The 16,678-nt window shown below is 35.0% G+C and overlaps 1 protein-coding gene across 2 annotated transcripts; it reads right to left on the minus strand.

Annotated features, from left to right (window-relative positions):
- Positions 1–1,994: 1,994 nt before the first annotated feature.
- Positions 1,995–15,966, minus strand: LOC104249722 (uncharacterized). 2 transcript variants are annotated; one of them, XM_009806199.2, is made up of 11 exons: positions 15,638–15,964; positions 14,317–14,505; positions 14,139–14,192; positions 9,024–9,134; positions 7,263–7,325; positions 6,865–7,119; positions 6,256–6,402; positions 6,130–6,157; positions 4,994–5,064; positions 3,423–3,482; positions 1,995–2,453 (listed from the first exon to the last, which is right to left on the minus strand). In XM_009806199.2, the coding sequence occupies exons 1-11, from the start codon at positions 15,845–15,847 to the stop codon at positions 2,385–2,387; spliced, it is 1,257 nt and encodes a 418-aa protein (XP_009804501.1). In that variant the 5' UTR covers positions 15,848–15,964; the 3' UTR covers positions 1,995–2,384. The 2 variants fall into 2 exon arrangements, 1 of the variants encoding a protein (XP_009804501.1); XR_011403881.1 differs by lacking the exon at positions 1,995–2,453 and adding an exon at positions 5,439–5,568 and having other exon boundaries at positions 3,466–3,482; positions 15,638–15,966.
- Between the last annotated feature and the right edge of the window lie 712 nt (positions 15,967–16,678).

Here is a 16,678-nt window from a genome sequence, read left to right on the forward strand (position 1 = left end):
CTTGGGACACCACAAATCTCCCAAGTGGCGACTCTGAATCTTTAAAATAAAATCCTGTTTCGATTGTCCTTTAATTGGAAAAACTACCTTTACGTCCCTTTCCTTTGCGGGCGCGGGCGAAAAAGGAGGTGTGACAAGGATAATGATGATGAATACTGGGGTGCTGGCTTTGTGGGGGAGACGACAGTTAACTATAAGCAATGGGTTGATCAGCGTGAATATGATGATGAAGAAGATATGGGAATTCAATTTGTGGGGGATTCTGTTGAAGATGGTGAGAGGTGTAGTGGTGATGAAGAGACAATATTCTCACCAAATTTGCCAAAGGTTGGAAGTTCCTCCAAGCTAGGATCCAGTCGCAGGCTTAATGCCACAGCTCCGGAATTCATCCCCAACATTGAGCAACAACAAAGATGCACAAAAGCTGAATCGAAAGGAAAAGCAATAGCAAAGAAATCTAGGCAGCAGCAGCAACTCAATTCAACCACTGTAGTTGGAGTTGTTACTGAATCTGGGCAGCAGCAGCAACTCATTGCAAACACTGCAGTTGGAGTTGTTACTGAATCTGGGCAGCAATATGTGGTGACAACCAAACCAGCTATTATGCAACAGCGGCAACAGGAATATTTGGCTAGCTTTGAATCTGGAAAACAACTGCAGATTGCTAACACTCCACTCCAACAGCAGCAGCAAATAGAGAACACATCAAAAGCAACAGTCCTTTCATCAAATTCAAGACAACAACAGGACATTACTGTAAGCAATATGACAGGACAACAACAACAACTTGAAAGCACACCAAGTACTGCAATAATGAACTCAAATGCTGGACAGAAACAACAGGATTCCAGTACTCCTATGATTTCTGAGGAAGATAGAAAACTGCTTGATGCATTGGCAGACTCTACACATCGAAACTCAGTAAGTTCAATGCAAATTGTTAGTACATGAAATGTGAGTAAAAATGGGAATAAAATGCAAGTCATAAAGCAACATCACAACACGACAGCTTTGGCAAATACACAACAAGAAAATGCATTGATGACACAGGACCTCGTCGACAACTATCTGCATCCTGTGAATGTGGGTAGAGATATGTATGAGGAAGGAGAAGATGTTGTTTTGAAAGAATGTCGTTCACATGCAGCAAAACAAGGCGATTTATCACCTATGCATAGCGGCAAAATAAAGAAAGCACATACAAGGAAAAATAGTTGGGACGACAAGGTTAGTGATTTTTTAAATGTTAGGCGACCTCCAATGAGAGTTGCCAAACAAAAGAAGGCTGCCCCAACTACGTCAACGAGGTCCAACCGTTCAAAAAAGAAATGATGATTTTTTATTACGTTTTGAACACGGTTGAGGAAAACAACAAAGAATTACAAATTGAAGATTTTACAAGTTTGGAAAAGAAGGGACAAGAATCAAATTGGTACTACATTCTATTTTACCACTTTCTTAGTATTCTCATTTGTAATATCATCACACAGTATGTTATAAACTCTGTGATGATCATTGAATATTTGGTTCGTTCAAGTTCTTATTTTTTACATGCTTGCTAGTAGGTGAGGCCTTTTCTTTGGCTCAATAGGATTAGTAAGGTAAGGTTTAGTCCGAGTTGTGTTGCCTTAGTCTTATGCTTTTGGAAATTATCCACACGGCTATGAGATTATATGCCCTCGTGAAACGTTGCCGGCAGCTACACCATGAATCCTCTACATGAGGTCGTCATCATAAGGCAATGTGAGGCGCAGAGGAGTAATTATATAGCCAAGGCATATGGGTAACACTAACGGTGCTATTGTCCCCCTTATTTATTCTTTTCCTAATTGTTGTATTTTTCTTTTTTCTTTTATTAATAAAAAACTAGCCCTAGGCGCTTGCCTAGCGGATTGCCAAAAAAAAAAGAATCTCCATCAACCATGCAGCTAAAGCTTTCAAGCTATAAAATTATAAGAATGTACCGACTGCTGGACAATTCATAACCCATCAAATGACGAAAAATTCTACTTTTGAATCTTCTTCTTCTTTCCGTTTATTTTTAAATCATATGCAATGCCCATCTAAGGCGTATGGGAGGGTGGTAACTGGTAAGGAGTGAAAAAATTACAACAATATTACACATGTCGAAAGACCTATGGACATTGAATGTTACACGACGATCCAAATTGAGATTTGTAGCGGCTGAGGAAAAAAATCATATATCTATCAACACCACTTGCAGTGCGTTAAATTCACAAACCTGGCTAGCTCATAAAATATAGGCTTCCCGAAAAAAACTCTGATTTCATAGCAAAACTTGCTGTCTCAGAAACCTGAATGGTTCAGAACAACCGCGGGCATCAAAAAAATATGTGACATCTCCTTCACCAGCTGTGTTACAATTAGACATTGAACCGAAACAGCATTATATCCCCTTCTTGCACAACATAATCTTTCCCCTCTAACCTCAACTGCATACACAGATAAACCTTGTAACCAGCTTGATCTATTCTTTTGCTTGCATGGGTCGGTAGGCACAAAAAAGCACTATTTATATTCTGGTACACAAGTAATTATCATTGTGAAAAGAAAAAAAACTACATACTAATAATTACATGAGACTTAGCAACCTCTTTACAATTTGGGGGTAGGGGAGGCAATTAACATCTTAATTTTGAAGTGCTGGAGCCAAAGTAAGAAGTTCAGGTAACAACTATCAAATATCCAATTACATAAACTATACAGATATCAAGGAATCGGACATGATAATGAAGTGGTCCACCAAAAAATTAAAAAAAGGTTTCTCCAGCAAAATGTTTTCCAATCAATAGTAATCAGAAAATGACACCAAAAAAAAACATGGAGTCTTTACTTGTGTTCGCCAAACCTTTTTGCTTCAGGAAGCTATTTTGGTGTTACCACTGCATGGATGTGCTAATGTGTTTACAAGCCAAAGATAGATAGATATCTAAGGTTATTTTATGGGGCGCTAAGCACAAGCCAAAGATAGATATCTAAGGCTATTTATGGGGGGGCAGTTTCTTACATAAAGTATTTCAATGGCTAACATAGAAATATTTAGCTTATATAGTGTTACTTTAAACATTTATCTATTTTTTAAATTACCACAATCACGAGTCCCAACGTTTAAACTGATTCCTCGAGTCATTTCAGGTACCTAAGGAATTATCTGGGTACATTTGGGCCATGGGGTGGACCCTATTGGGTTCAGATATATCTGAAATTGAAAAGAAGGCACCAAGGTTTTCAAATTTCAATCATACACTTGGTTCAGGTAGACTATCAAATGGGTTATATAATTGCTTTACTGTCTCAATCAAATACTACAAAGATATTCTATACGCTTCCCCACACTTGAAGTTGTCAAAAATCAACGCTGCACTATCAAGAACCATAAATATCAGAAAATGCCAACTTACAAGTCCTTTTTCCCTTGCAGCAGCAAATGAACCAGCAGAAACAAAGTCATTGTAAGCAACCTGCAAAGAAGCAAAGTTAACAAACCACTTAAAACTTAAGAAGTTCTTTTTTTTTATAAGTAAAGGGAAAACCATTCAAAAACTTAATAGAAAAAACACTTGGCTAATAACATACTAAGACCAGAAAAATATACCTAGATGACGAATTATTGAAACTGTTTATTTCTGAGGCTCATCTGACCTAAAAATAACTAACGATGACTACTATAGTTCTACGTTAGTTGTGGTTGAGTTTGTTGACAACAAGCTCATCCGAGCTTGGGTGTGCATATGAGGTTGGAAGGTGATGGTCAACTAAGCTGAAATGGTTCCAACATCTAGTTTTTGGCAAGTTTCTAGCCTTCTTAAATATTTCCATGAGCAAAACAACTCCAAGCACTCATAAGATAGTTCCAAACAGTTCCTCACATTCAGCAGCGTGAGTTCCTGGACTACTTGAAATGCAAGAGAAAAGATAACCACGCGATTACACAAACAAAAAAATTAGCAATGTAATGGATCTAAACCTTTAAAGTCACACTAAACAAGTGCAAATCCTATATTATTTGAACTAAGACATCACATTCTGTGGCAAAGAGCCCATTAGACGGCATCCGCGCCCACTTGAAAGCCTTTCACTTTCGCTCTTGGATAGCTATAGCTATGGGGTTTTCCTGGCTTGGACGGGAAGAAATCCATGAGAAGAAAACTACTACTTTTAGAAAACAGACTGACTTAGTTCAACAAAAGGTCTTGACCAACAAAAAGAGCTTTTTCCACCAGTCTTTTAGGCCGGATATTGAGGATTCATATATCCGCTACTATTTTGTTCAAATGGAGATAAGTGGATGCTGAGGATTCATATAACCGACCAATTAGTTTGGATTGAGTCGTATTTGTCGTCATTGGTTGAGCTAAGATCCACCCTATTAGCAGCTACTATTTGAACATCTTTTAGGTATTATTTTATGCACAAACAAGCCCTAACAGCACCAGAATAACATTAAACAAAACTTCTATGTTTGGTAAGGTGGGTAAATCCACAGACTCATAATTCGTAAGTTAAAACCATGTAAGCAAAGTTATATATTTCCAGCCATAAAATAGACTCAATTCTTCAAATTCACTGATAACCACATACGACCTAACAAAACGGTTTGATCAAGCTCCACCTATCTTGTGAAACCTTGCGTTGACTTACTCTATCCATCTAAGGTGACTATTCACAGAAATGGTTACATCCAGTCTTCTAGATCAATCACATTTATGTGTATCCACAGAAATCCAAATTTTACCATTGTCAGCATATCTTCATCGTCTAAACAATGTGAAGCTTTAAGCTCTTGATCTTTATCTTTGCAATGTGTAGAATCTATGTGCATGCCTATTAAATTTTGTCAGAAATATTGACTATATGGTCTTCCTCTTAAGCAAAAACAACGTAACTGATGGATGTCTTGGGACAGTGACCAAAGCATAGTTTACTGTTTCTTACAACATGCCCTACTTTAACATTTTTAAATGATACTCACCGTCTCTGCCCTGATGAAGCCCTTTTCAAAATCGGAGTGAATAACCCCAGCTGCTTGGGGCGCAGTCATTCCTGTGTAATCATAATGGTTAGACAAACATGTTTAGTATAAAGGATTGTGAAGCGTTAGATGCCACGTCATCTCTCAAGAGCCTGTCAAATATTCAAATCCGTACCCTATTTAAAAGGAAATTTTACTCTTTTCTAGAAGCACAAGTGACTCAGTTACAAGTCCCCGGTAAAAAAAAATTTAGAGGAAAAAACAGTTTTACCCCCTCTGTTGCCCATTCCAAATTTGGTCCCTCTATTTTTAAGTACATAAAACCTCCATTTTCTAGTGTGGCACTTCTGATACAACAGTTAACAGAAAATTAAAGGCTGCCTTTCTTTCTCATTTTCACTAAATATTGGTGAAAAATGATAAACAGATAAATATATCTGTACACCTTGAAAGTTGATGTTCGTCAACAACCTCCGCGTGCTAGCTTGCTTCTGTTGCTGGCAGTCGTAGCACAATTACCCTCTCTTTCACCTTCACTATCTTGTTGCATTGCTTTGTTCTATCCATAGTTGAATCTGGTATACAATTTTATCTTATTTAATCTTCAAAATTGACCTGAACAACTATCCCAGAATAATCCTCGAAAAATTGACCCACGACGAGGAAGAGTTCGACATCAAAAGAAAATGAACTAGGGAGAAGAAAACTTCCACGTGGAGGAGCTCGGAAGGGGAAAGGGTGCTGCATATGGTTATTTGCACGAGTACCAAGGAAGAGAAAAAGGCAGAGCATCCAGAGAGGGAGAACAAGTGGGAAGGCTGCTGGTTGGATGGAGAGAAACGAACGAGACTTGCAGAGACAATTTGCGGGGAGGGAGGAGGGAAAAGACAATGGTAGTTAAAAGAAAAGCTAATTTGCCCTTTAAGTAAAGCTACTAAGGACAAGGACACAAGGATATTATATTAAGTTAAGCGCCATTAACATAGGATTAAAACCAAAAACAGGAAAAGTGGATGTTTTATGTGCTTAGTCAGATAAAAGAAATCAAACAAAATTGGAAGTAATATAAGAGAGGGACCAGAGCCGCTTTTTTCCCCTTTAAGAAAAGAATAAACTAGAGCAAATATAGTACAAACCTTCGAGTATGGTCCATGCTTTGGTTTCCTGCAAGTTGCCCGAAAATAAACTCAACACACATAGACTATAGTGACAAAAGCTATGCCAACAATCAAAAGTCACTAAAGCTTTTTTATTTACTTCACCTTCTCGCCAGAAGTGAAGTATGTACGCAACCCTAGGAGACCATAAGTTTCTCTGATAAGATTTCCTAGGCCACTTTCATCGACACCAAGAGATTTCAAATATTCCATTCTCTCTTCTAAAGGAAGTTCCGATAGCTCCGATTCAACCTGAAATTGGAAGCTCAGAAATATGTAGCAATTGGAAGTAACCCTTGGATGCCAAAAAGATTTTTAAAAGTGCAGAAAGCTAGATTCACTTTACCACATCATAACTCTTACTCGCTGAAGGTGGGAAAAGCGAAAAAGAAAAGGATATGTATAACAAAGAAAACAACTAAATAACTGGTCCTCTCCCTAAAATGGTTTGGTTAAGAGATCTCGATTTCCATGGTCAGTTCATGCTTCTCGCCCCTTCACTCATAGGTAACTGATGTTACATATTCCATATTTCCTTCTGATATTACTTTATCATAAGAGCTTCTAGACTCCTAGCGAGGACCAAAACTATATATGACAATAAAGCAATTTATGATAGTGCAAATAGGATGAAGATCTCCGGTTGAAGTGGAATAAGCCGTGAATTTTGATTCAATACAAAAGGAAAAAGTCTGCTGAAAGATGTCAACAAACCTGCGCTGAAATTGTTACCACGCCAGAATTTAACTCAGAAGCTGTTTTTATTACTTCTTTGACGTGAGGATTATTTTCAGGCTCAGCCACCTCTGATTCCGCTACATTTGCCACAAATATGACAGGCTTCATAGTAAGAAGACAAAGATGCTTAATAGAATCCTTTTCAAACTCTGACAAAGATACTGATCTTGCTGGTTTTCCATCCATTAGTGCTGGTAGTATTTTCTCCAAGGCAGACTTTTCTGCTTCCTCCTGAAAAGAGAATACCAAAAATAAATATCCCAAAGAACACAATTGTAACTTACAACTGGGATGTCAACCAAACAACAGTTAAAATTTTAGAACCTTGCAAGGATGAACTACTCAATCTTCCAGAAATGAAAAGATAGCAGTACCTTTACTTTAGCTTGTGAATCTTTAGCTCTGCCTTTTTTGAGTTTCTCGATTCTTTTCTCAATCTGCATTCTTGTAAAACTGAAACTTAGTGCCATCAGTTGGCTCACATACCCAGAAACGTTACGAGGAGAAAGCAACATTACTGCTAGGAAAGAAAGAAAATATTATCATCCACACCCCTTGTCTTGTGCACATTCTGTTGGCGGCATGCATGCTTCATTGGTACAGAAAAATCTATATATTAATATACACGTTCAGCACTATACTATCATATCATATACGATCAAATCTTTATTTTGTCCATCTTAATAAAAAGATGTACTGCTCATGGGTCTTTATGTCCTCCTTTTCCTCCAAGCTGTCATCCTAACATTCTTCAGCCTGCCTCCGGCATGAGCTATACTCCTAGTTCATGTTGGACAAATGAGGAGACTCGGATAATTGATTGCCTCTTCAATTAAGCAACCAAAGATAAGCGCAATAATTCCAGTCATCCCCATCATTTATTGTTCTATATACTTCTAAATCCTACATTGTCCTATCTGAGCCCAAACAAATAAGTTATATTGCAAATAAACCATCTATATTTTTTAAGTATTTCATTTCACTCTCAACTAAACTCTAGACATCATCTCATGAGGACCTTAAGTACGATAGGAAAAATAGTTCCTTTCCATCTGATGTGCTTAAAAAGGAGAATTATATTCATCCTTTACTGTTTTTGCTTTTTGAAAAATTTATTAGACTCCATAACAGTTAATTTTTTGCTTAACTTTTTGTTCCATTAAATACGTCAGCCATCAATTCAGAAGGCAAATATGTATTACATAGACAAGATGGTCCAAAAGCATGACTTTATGTTTTATTTTCAGGTTGTACTGAAAGGATGAAGGGAAAGTTGTATTTTTAGTCTTTCAAGAATGTCTCAGCTTCTTGATTGCAGATTAAGTGATAAGCTAAAATTTCTGCATAGAGCTTAGTTAAGAAATCATTCCCCTCAACCAAAGATCAAGAAGTTTTCCTGACAGTTTACCGACCCGCATGATACTTACTGAATGTGCATTCTGAAATGTACGAGAATTTGTGAGATGAAACATCCACATCATATGTATTGGTTATATAATTCTAATAGATAACTCAACAACTACATTGCTAGCATTCATCCTACCCGGCAGTACCATTGATAATCTTGTCTTCCTTTATTTTTTCGATCTCTCTTATCATAGTTATGATGTTAATCAGACAAAGAAACTTAGAACTGACACTGACTGCAACAAACAAAGAAAATAAATGACCATACTTATAGTTTCAATAACATTTTAAATCATTAGTACTATGACCCTGTTCTCAAGCAAGATACTATTTTTTTATGACAAACATTCAAACTCGTTTTCTCTAACAGATTTTTATCATTTCTTCATAATACAAATGTTAAAAGTAACCTACATGCAACAATACCAAAGATATCATATTGGCTGTCAGTATAACAGCCAAGAACACCCATTAGTTTTCATGAAAATCAAATGCTATTAACCTCTACCCTTGCAGATCAGAAATTAAGTGATGAATGAACCACTGAACTGATTTCAGAAAGGAATGAAGTTAACAACAATAATGGAAAAAGAGAAGGAAGAAAAAATTTAAATGGATCCCAATGACAACTGTTTTTTTTCCTTAGTTGTTTGGGAGATTTTCATGCAGTTTTTTTCAAGATTATACATTAGCATACCGTACCTGTAAAGCAGAATTGTAACAAATACCTGATCCATGTCTGAGAATACTAATTCCAGGTTGATTACATCAATATCAGATTTTGGATCAACCTTCCCATTCACATGGACAATGTCATTGTCCTCAAAACAACGTACCACCTGAAATAGTACACAAAAGCAGTTCCAGCAAGTGAGGAACAGAAAATGTATGGCGCTGAACTCTTCTAAAATTAACAAGGCAAAGTGTGCTGATGGAACACTTTTCTTCTCTTCACATGCACACAGACTAGGAGTGTAATATAAAAGCAAAGTAAAGCCTTATAACTCAAAGGAGAAAAGAAGGCCTTTGAATGATTTATTTATGATTATTTCCATACTACAAATACATTTGGCATTATTAAGACTAGAAAAGAAAGTAAAAAAGTTTTAAAATGTCTTGACGCTAATTGAGTAAGCACAGATCATTATCAGAAAACAATCTCAAGCTGACCATGGCAATATTAAGTGATCCTTCGAAGGATGCTGCCAGGTGGAACACTTTCCTACTACCTACTTAGGTCTCCCCTTGGGTGATAGACACTGGACAACTGATATCGGGAATGTGATCATTGAAAAGTTAGAGAAAAGATTGGCATCGTGGCAGCAGCAATACCTTTAATGTTTTGGATAGTATAACTACCTATTCTATGTCCCTATTCTCAATCGCAGTCAAAGCGCAAAACAGCTTGACAAACTCAAATGATCTTTCCTATGGGAGGGTAACAGTAAAAAACATAAGTTCCACTTAGTCAAATGGTCCAAAGTTACAATGCCCAAAAACACTTGGGGGGGTTGGGGTTAAAGACCTGGCACTTTACAACAAAAGCATACTTATGAAGTGGCACTGGAGGTATAACCAGGAGGAAGCTGGCTTTTGGAAAGAGATCATCCAAGCAAAGTATGGGACTTCTAGTCACTGGTGCACTAATGTGGTTAGAACACCATATGGAACTGGGTTGTGGAAGAGTATCATGAAACTTTGGGAGGATTTCACAAGAAACACATCACTGCAGGTGGGAAATGGCGTACACATCCAATTCTGGAAGGACAAAAGGTTGGGGCACACTTAGCTAAAGGAGGTCTATCCAAGATTATTCCTAATTGCAACCAATCCAGACTCCACTATTGCTCAAAACAGGGAGGGCAACACATGGAATCTAAACCTAAGAAGGGATCTTAATGAATGGGAGATAGAAGATCTGGCTTCACCTCTTGGAAGCCAGCATAACAGCATAGTCACCAGACATAGAAGAGATAGACTTAAATGGGGCAACAGCAAAGAAGGGACTTACTCAGTCAAAGCAGGCTACTCCCACTTGAGCTTCAATAAAGAAATGATTGATCAATGGCCTTGGGAATTAATCTGAAGAACTAAGTTGCTACCAAAAGTTACCTGCTTTAGCTGGATCACTCATCACTCTAAAGGGTGCTTGCTTAACTAAGGACAATCTCGTCAGGAGAAATTTTCAACTACCTAATAGGTGTAACGTATGCAAGTTTGAGACAATTAACCATTTGTTTCTTCACTGCTCAATTGCAACAGACATGTGGAACATGTTCCTAACTCTTTTGGCCTGCATTGGTCTATGCCATGTAGTGTCAGGGAAGCTTTGGTGAGTTGGTGCTCATGGAAAGTTGAGAAAACCATCAAAAGCATTTGGGCTATGGTTCTTACTTGTATTTTGTGGTGCATATCGACTGAAATGAATCACAGATGCTTTGATGGGGTTTCAACTGCCAATCATTCACTTAAAACCAAATGCTTAGTTAATCTTTTTAGCTGAGTTAATCTTACCCCTGTTTATAACCCTGAATCTTTTTTGGAATTTATCAGCTCCTTAGTCTTATGATAGATCTTTTGGTTGTTATATTTTGGGCTGATACCTTCTGTTTCTTTTGCATCTTCTTGATGCCTTTTGTTAATGATATTTCACTTACTTCCTCAAAAAAAAGGATGTTGCCTGGTGGAAAGGAAATTTGTTCATTTATGGCAGAATACATAATTGGACCCTTAAACTTGGCATTTTTTGTCACTTGGACACCTAAACATAGAGTTGTTCCTATCAGGCCCTTCAACTAAACCACATCTATGCCAATTAGACACTTTGTAGTGACATTATTGAGTGCGAGGGGAAGGGAGCGTGAACATGAGAAAGAGGTTGTTGATTATTATTATATTACTAGATTTAATGTACGTGCGTTGCACGTGTATTATGCGTTATGCACAAAAGAGTGTATCTTAATTAGGTAGAATAAGAATGAATTACGTATAAAGGTAACTGATGTTGCAACAAATATTTAAATGATAAATTGTCTAAAATAGTGCATATTTAATTGAATAAGAATGAATTAAGTATAATAGCAATTGACGATGCAAAAAAATTATTACATTAAAGAAATAGTCGTATTCAGTGTGTAGACACTAAATTGAGTGGTACAACGAAGCTTGGATGTGGTAATGTATATTATCAAAAAATTAATAAGGCGAACAGAAGTAAAATATTATTTGTATATTTAGTGAAAGATTACTGGATGAAATCTAAATAACTTACCAAAATTTGTTTGATTGGTGCACTTTGATGCCTCATCGAATGAAATAAAATTATTTGAAAAACCAATGGTCGAAAAGTGAGTATTGCTTTCTTCAACTAAAGTATTCTCCTTAAATCCAATCTCAAGCTCCTTGTGCGATGATTGGAAATTAGGATTGGCACTATTGATGCGTTCGTTTATGATGTAACAATCTTATTTTGTTGTAAATAATTTTCCCACTTCTCAATATAACCATTGAAAAGTATAGCGTGAATTTTTGTTCCCGGTAAAAAGTTTCACTTTAAGCTAATCTGATGGTTAAAACTATAATATGAAAAGACATGAAATAAAATATTGATACAAAATAAATATTACCTATTCATTAACTAATGTCACAGTTTTTCGGGTGCCTTGATTTGTTTTATTGTTGAGCTCTTTTACTATTCCACTCCCAAACACTAACACTCGTATTACCCAACATGAATCAGATACTCTTAGACTATTAATTGGGACATACTGGTCTGACAATTCCTTTTCACTGGCCATTCAGATGTACCTAAAATAAAGCATGCATAAGAGTTTTATAAGTTATCAAAGTGACTAATTCAATAATTGATTATTTTTATGATATGAGGAAGATTGTTTACCTGAACAGATGTAATTGTTGAAATCTAAGTGATTCAAGCATGTCAATTGCAATAATGCAAATCATGTAGTATTAATATTACACAGAATTAAAGGAGATAGTCTAATTTTATTTTATTTTTAAAACAAGCAACTTGAGCTGGCATAGCAATAAGTACATTATTTATCATACATCAAACAAAAAAAAAATACTAATTTAAGTAATAAGACTTAGATCGAATGTCTAATCGATTTTTGTGATGAATTGCAATTGTTCGATAATAAGTATTAAATTTGTAAATTACGTGAGATGTGAAATTAGCCACGTCCAAAACATGAAACAAAAATTATATAATAACAATTTGTTGATGCAACAATAAAGATAAATTGTTGATGCAACAATAAAATCTGGTGCATGCAAACGTGCTTGCAAAATACGAAGTAATAAAAGATGTTGATATTAGTAAAAGAAACAAAACCTGAAATTATGGTGTTGGAATAGGGCGAAGTTTGATAATTAAATTGTGACATTGTAGCTTTTTTTATAGAAATATTTTGGTACACAAATTGATACATAAAAGGAATTATATGCTCGTAGAGAATCTAACTACAAAATTTCCTAATTTAGATAATTTAATGACAAATAAAGTCATTTATTGAAAGTTGAACAAAGTAGTAAAAGTTTAGGAAAAAACGTTATTAACTATTCTAGTGTATGAAAAATTTACCAAATATTTACTACTCCAAAGAATAAAGGGAATTTAACCAAAGTTCAATAGACATACGGTTATTTAATGAGAGTGAACCAAGTAGTAAAAGTGCTGGAAATTCTTTTTATTTACTTTCCTTGTGTAAGAAACATGAAGACAAGTTTTACCAAATAATTAAGGCAAACAAACAAAGTCATAGGGAAGCGAAAGTTTAGGGAAACTTTTTTATTAACTTTCCTATGTAAGAAACGTGAAGAAACATTATACTAAATAATTAATGCAAAATTAATAACAAATAATTGTGGCAAAAATTTACCAAATAATCTCGTTATCAATCCAAGATTGTTAAATTTTTATTAAATATTAATGAAATACTTAAATTACTATATTGTCCAATGTGAACTCTATATTTTAAAGGGTAAAAAAGGCAAACGACATTTCGCTAAGGGCCTTCGTGCTTTTAATATAATATAGATTATTATATTCTTATATATTATTCCAATTAAAGCTAAATTTTACCCTACATTCTATTTCTCTTCTTCTTCCCATGAACCCATCATTTTTCCTCTTAATTCTTTTTTAAAAGAAAGTTCAGTGTACATGGATTTGACTATTCTCATTTGGCATGCTTGTTCTCTTTACACGACACTTGTAAGCTACACCAACTTAGACGAGGAACAGAGAGAATAGCGTGATATTCAGTGAAATCGAAACAAGAAGAAGTGAAATGAAGTTGAACGGAGGAAATTTTTAGTATAAAGCTTGTTAGGGCACTAAGTCGTCAGAGCTGACGGTAAGGTTTTCCATTTTCTGACAATGAGTTTCAATTTGTTTTGGGGGTTAATTCTATAAGGTGGAATATTTTAAGGTGTTAGAGGCAACTGTAATACACATGTTTAATATTTATAAAAGTTTTTCTCAGATGGTCTACAAAGTGTCTAATTGGCACAGATGTGGTTTAGTTGAAGGGCATGATAGAAACAATTCTATGTTTAAGTGTCCAAGTGACAAAAAAGGCCAAGTTTAAGGGTTCAGTTATGTATTCTGCCTTCATTTATTATCAAAAAGGGATACATCAAGATCTATATTTTAATATTTTTTTCTCATCATTATACCAGGATCAAGTCACACTCTTCAATAATGTCACATAGACTCATTATTACTTCCACAGAAGTGGGATATATAAAAGTAACAAGGAATTCAACATAGAACAAGATTATAGATAATAATGACAAAGGCACTTGAAAGTATATAAAACCTGAAGTATGGAGTCCACTTCACGAATATGCGACAAGAACTTATTCCCCAGGCCCTGCCATAGAAATTTTTATAAAGCTATTGTCTTATCTTCAATTTATAAAGCCACAAGGATACAATAAGTAAAAAGATTGACTTATATTAATTGATGCTAGAAACTTTAGGTATTGAGAATAAACCTCCCCTTGACTGGCACCCTTTACAAGCCCAGCTATATCAACAAACTCTATTGACGCTGGGACTGCTCGTTTGGATTTGCTTAGATCAGAAAGAACATTGAGACGTGTATCAGGAACAGCAACAATCCCTACATTTGGCTCAATTGTGCAAAATGGAAAATTGGCAGCCTGAGCCTTCCCATTCTCAACCTGCAAGAACATAATGGTGTGTAATGGCTATTAGGATAAGTGACCAACTGCAAACATACCAGCAGATAACTAAAGGAGTTATCTGACAGCAAACTCCACTAGTACAGTATTAAGTTTCCAGCATATGTTATCATTTGTTAGCTTTACAGACTGGAATTCACATAGAATAGAGCACAGTAACATATTAATAGTAGTACAAATGCAACTGACACTTACTACCGAACAAAAATTAAAGAAATGCCGAACACATATGGACCAACTAATTAGCAATCAATATAAGTAATAGCATCGATAATAATTGCATAAACAGTTCTATCAGTTAATGCTAGAGGGTTCCGGAGATACTTGAAGTTTAAGACACAGCGTGATTTACATCAACAACCATAAAAAGAAGCAGCACTAGAATTTTGCTGGTTTAACACTTGAAGTGACACCCAACTCCTCGAGCTATGATATTGAACTCCAATTATATATAAAGATAATCATCAATATCTAGCTTTAATACCCACTCAATCCACAGAATGCAAGTAAATACAGAAATTCTGCAATTAAGTTTTTCCAGCATGCAGAACTAGTAACACAATTATCAACTCAAAACCTCAGTTAGAATCCCTCTGGCTGGCAAATAATTCATACAGATATACAGTATGCATTTATCAGATAGAATAGCATCAATTCAGCTCAGCTCACCAATAAAACTCGAGGAGCATCTGGGAATATATACAAAATCAATCACGTGAATCCAGTAGCTTTTGCATATATATATATATATTAAGAAATCCACTAAATATATGCTATAAATGTTTGAATTTGACTATGAACCCTGATATTATTGTATATTAATTTGAGGTTTTTGTTGGAACCTATAAACTTCAAATCATGGACCAGGTGTTGAACCGCTATCCAATTTTCAATTAACTTCCTTCTCTTAGAAGCACCAGTAACTAAACTCCAGTAAACATCTAGTTAAGGAAATAAAATTTCCAAGTATTTATGCGTGTTATTCACTGTACTTGTAGTTCAATTTCTAAGCTTCTACGTCCAGTTCCTGAGCATTAATTGCATAAGCGGCATTTCAACAAATATGTGGTATACATTCACGTGAAGAAAAGATAGAAAGTAAACGACTTACAACGGCGTTAAACAACGTGGACTTGCCGACATTGGGAAGGCCAACGATGCCGGCTCGCAAACTCATGCTTATCTTAGCAACGGAGAAGCGCCTTTTGATGAGTAACACATGATGCGCGGGTTCCGAGAGTCTTAAAGAGGTATTGAAGAGAGAAGACTTGAGCGGAACTGCCATGGAAGGAAGAAGGTGAGAGCAAGCCATTCTCGCCATTACCAAATGAAGTGCTTGTTGAGTGGAAGAACTGTTTTAAGTGGAGGACACGCACAGAGTTGGGCTTAGGCTATCTATCGCTTCTCTGCTAATCTTTCTCGGGTTCCTGCTCACAGCTTGGGATGTTTTAGAACACGCGCGGATAATTTAAGAAAATATTAATCTCATAAAATTATGATCTAATATATTATATTATTTTAATAAATATTAATAATTATTATTTTATTATTTAATATAATGTGCAAAAATATAACAAAATTTAAACAAAATCAAAAGATATACATCGTGTAGTAATCAAATAAATTTTGTTTGTTCCTTATCTATTCTTTATTAAATTAGCAAGTAGTTACTAATGTGACTTTATATTAACTTGTCAATTGGCTTAATATTTTATTATTACTTTTCTTTTAGTATATTTTTTTATTGTTTTTATAATTCTTCAATTGTCTAAATTTATCAATAATTTTTTAGTGTTATTTATTTATCTTTTATTTTTTAATTAATTCCAACTATAATTACCATGAAATTATCTTTACCCCCTCTTTTCATACATTCTTTTCTACTATAATATTTGATTAATTTTTCATTTTGTAGTTTACAGAGAATTTAAATAATATAATATTTTTTAATAAATTATAATTTTAACTCGACTTTAACTTGACTTTATCCTGTATGAATTTCTCATAATTATTTCGATATTTAAATTTATCAATAATATTTTTGAGTATTATTTATTTACTTAATTTTATTAAATAAATTTAAAGTGTGGATAGTATCACATTATATATATTCTTTTCTTTATATATTAGTTTTTGTTCTACAATATTTTGA

This window comes from Nicotiana sylvestris, chromosome 11 (genome assembly GCF_000393655.2).
Source record: "Nicotiana sylvestris chromosome 11, ASM39365v2, whole genome shotgun sequence".
Taxonomy (NCBI): domain Eukaryota; kingdom Viridiplantae; phylum Streptophyta; class Magnoliopsida; order Solanales; family Solanaceae; genus Nicotiana; species Nicotiana sylvestris.

Bases quoted from the DNA above. Each gene is read 5' to 3' on its own strand.
- LOC104249722 (XM_009806199.2), bottom strand. From the start codon at position 15,847: ATGGCGAGAATGGCTTGCTCTCACCTTCTTCCTTCCATGGCAGTTCCG. The intron at 9,135-14,138 runs GTTTTATATACT...GTACTATTTCAG, and splicing joins AAGTGGACTCCATACTTCAG to GTGGTACGTTGTTTTGAGGA. The intron at 6,403-6,864 runs GTTTGTTGACAT...TTCCAATTTCAG, and splicing joins TGGTAACAATTTCAGCGCAG to GTTGAATCGGAGCTATCGGA.